This window comes from Cynoglossus semilaevis, chromosome 15, assembly GCF_000523025.1.
Source record: "Cynoglossus semilaevis isolate Cse_v1.0 chromosome 15, Cse_v1.0, whole genome shotgun sequence".
NCBI classification, from domain to species: Eukaryota; Metazoa; Chordata; class Actinopteri; order Pleuronectiformes; family Cynoglossidae; genus Cynoglossus; species Cynoglossus semilaevis.
In genome coordinates, this window is record NC_024321.1 from 19,720,191 (window position 1) to 19,723,523 (window position 3,333).

The following is a 3,333-nucleotide window of genomic DNA, read 5'->3' on the forward strand; positions in this document are numbered from 1 at the left end:
GGTTCCTGGTGATCACATGTCATTGTTTTCAGATTTTATTTATATTTACTCTTAAGTTAAATTGAATTAAGTTCACAGTCAATGATATTTGTTGTTGTCGTCGTTGTCGTTGTCGTTGTTGTTGTCGTTGTTGTTGTTGTTGTTGTTGTTGTTGTCGTTGTTGTCGTCGTCACCTGTGTTCAGACCACGGCGTGACATTAAAGACACAGTAAACACCCCACTGTCTCTCATTCTCAGAGTGACCTGTGGTCTTTGGGCATCACTGCCTTGGAGATGGCTGAAGGAGCTCCTCGTAAGTGACTGATGTAACGTTGTTGTTGTTGTTGTCGTTGTTTTTGTTGTTGTTGTCGTTGTCGTCGTCGTTGTTGTTGTTGTTGTTGTCGTTGTTGTCGTCGTCACCGTCACCTGTGTTCAGACTTACACCACCTGACACCACCACACTCTGACTGTCTGTCACACTCTGACTGTCCGTCACACTCTGACTGTCCGTCAGTCCACATCTGACCTCTGACATTTACCCTGACAGCTCTGTGTGACATGCATCCAATGAGAGCGCTGTTCCTAATTCCACGAAACCCTCCCCCCAAACTGAAGTCAAAGAAATGGTGAGTCCTTCTGGTACACACACACACACACACACACACACACACACGTTATATATTTATATATTTGTCCGTCAGCTGCCGACTGTTGTGGTTCTTGGTCACAGTCTGTGTTTGTTCTGTTGTTTTTGTCTCCTTCGTTCTCGTTCTTCTGTCTTTCCAGGTCAAAGAAGTTCTTGTCGTTTGTTGATAACTGTCTGGTCAAGAACCATCTCCATCGACCGACCACCGACGCCCTGCTGAGACACGCCTTCATCCGTGACCTGGCCAATGAGAGACAAGTTCGCATCATGCTGAAGGATCACCTGGACAGAACCAGGAAAAAGAGAGAGAAAGGTCTGGAGCAGGTCACAGGTCACCTAGTCACAGGACCTAACCAGCACTCCTTAACTAGTTTAACCAGATGTTGTGTTTAGTAGTAGTAGTTTCAGGTAGTATCTGTAATGACCTGGTACTTTTCACTACCCACAGCACAACCACAACCACAACAAAAACAGAACTCAATGATCTTCTACTTCTACTCACAATATAAAACCCAGTCCTGTTTAGTTGAACACAACCATGATTTAAGGGCAGGAGTTGAAGGAAGACTCAGACAGAGATCCTCTTCAACAGACTCTCTGTTGTCACGGTCTTTCAGGACAGTTACACCTGACCACTGCTGTACTACAGTAATACTCAGTGTGTAATCTCTCCTGTAATCTGCTGCCCACATGTTGTCCTAGATGACCGTCTGATTGGGTCCCTCCTCCTCCTGCTCTGGAATGTTTGGGTGGGGGTCTTTTCACGCTCACACATCAGTTGTGAAATACAACAAGGTGCTGCGACCCCCAGAACCACATGTGGTTCTGATGAAGGTCGCAGTCCTGCTGATGAGTCAGCGTTACTGCTCTGACCTATGACCCACATGTCGGCACCTAAACCAGACTCACTTCACATGGTTCTATTTTAGTGGGTTCTCAACCACTGGTCCACTGGTCCAAAAGAAAAACAACCAAAAGAAAACAATCATTTCTGTGTATGTATACATATACAGTATACATATACAGTATATATATACTGTATATATATACAGTATATATATATACAGTATATGTATATACAGTATATAGAGTATATATGTATTGTACATATACGTATACATCTTGTACAGAACATCTTAAAAGTGGTCTGTGGACCAGGGGCTGGAAGGGGGGGGTGGTCTGTGGACCAGGTTCCTCTGTCTCCCGGTCTGCAGTGCTGTCCATTTAGGATTGATGAAATATCTGACAGTGGACGTGCAGTGGTGCCGTGTGTTCCACTCTACACTGGTTCTCCAGCAGGTTCCCTCTGGTCTTTGGTCATGAAATGATGTGACTTTGTTGTTTGGCCTCAGATGGTCCAGAGTATGAATACAGTGGCAGTGAAGAGGAGGAGGAGGAGGAGGTGACGGAGGACGAAGGAGAACCCAGGTACAGTCTTTCAGGTGGAGGATCTGTCCATTGTCTCCTGGGAGTGTGTACAACTGTAACTGAACTGTGCCCCCCCCCCCCCCCCCCAGCTCTATAGTGAACGTTCCTGGAGAATGGACCTTAAGACGAGAGTTTCTCCGTTTACAGACTGAGGACAGTGAAGGCAGCAGAGACGGATGTCAGGACAGAAGTTCTGGTCATCAGAGGCAACAGGTAGGACCAGGGACCATGGTCTCAGAAACATCACATGAACCATAGATTTGTACCGTGGACAGAGGCTGCGTGTCTACGTCAAGGCCTAATGTTCTTGACATCGGTTCCTGAGCTGATGAAGTTCTCTGCGTCCAGGCGTTCCAGAAACATCGGCAGCAGCAGCTGGTGGAGCAGGAACGATACAAGCAGCAGTTGGTGGCCGACCGTCAGAGGAGGATCCAGCAGGAGCAGGAGCAGCGGCAGAAGTTAGAGGACGTGAGTACCGTTGACTCAGGGCTCTGACGGTACCGACTCAGGGCTCCTCTGGAACCATTTATTTTAAAGTCAAGTTTGAAAAGAAACACAAGAACTGTGTCCTTTTATGTCCAGCAGAGGCAGCAGCTCACGGACTGTGGCTTTCAGTGGGCGGAGCTTCAGGAAATCCTACTGGGGGAGGAGTCAGATCTCCATGACAACAGAATCTCATTGGAGGAGAGGAACAGGAAGAGCAACAAGAGGACGGTAAAAAAGAATTGTTTTGGTCTTGACTCCTGATCCAGGTTTCTGTCTCTTCCGTTCCATGTTTTACACCAACGTGAGTTTAATCAGGTGTGAATCAGGTGTGAATCAGTGGTGTTGAAAGGTCAGCACCAAAGGTCAGAGGTCAGAGGTGTTCAGCAGTGTGAGGTTTGAAGAAGCGTCCTCCCCCCCCCCTCCCAGCATGCCTCCTCTCCTTGGTCTCTGTTTCTTTCTTTCTCTCCGTTGTTTCTCTGCAGGGTTTCAAACTCACAACCCTTCACCTCTCCAACAGCTGCTCTCTCTGTCTCATGTGGCCTCTCCCCTGTGGTTGACAGGACGCTGTAGTGTGATGAGTGTGTTTTACCCCCAGGTCTGACTGTAGCTTCATGTTGTTGTTGATGAGCAAACACCGTGTATGGAACACATGACACATGGTATTTACCAGGGATGTCCGACATGATCTCACCTGTAGTCGGCGCTGTTGCTGCTCGGAGTAGAACTTGACCAGCACTAACCAGACCAACCAGCTCCAACACAGACAACAGAACAGACAACAGAACAGACAACAG

General features: G+C 47.5%; 1 protein-coding gene across 1 annotated transcript in view; it reads left to right on the forward strand.

The window, feature by feature from the left end:
- LOC103391481 (misshapen-like kinase 1) overlaps positions 1-3,333 on the forward strand; it is a 32,070-nt gene that overhangs the window by 14,190 nt on the left and 14,547 nt on the right. Inside the window, exons 7-13 of the mRNA XM_017039191.2 lie at positions 238-292; positions 527-605; positions 766-938; positions 1,978-2,053; positions 2,143-2,266; positions 2,402-2,521; positions 2,636-2,767. Coding sequence (XP_016894680.1) covers positions 238-292; positions 527-605; positions 766-938; positions 1,978-2,053; positions 2,143-2,266; positions 2,402-2,521; positions 2,636-2,767 — 759 coding nt within the window. The remainder of the gene's footprint in view (positions 1-237; positions 293-526; positions 606-765; positions 939-1,977; positions 2,054-2,142; positions 2,267-2,401; positions 2,522-2,635; positions 2,768-3,333) is intronic.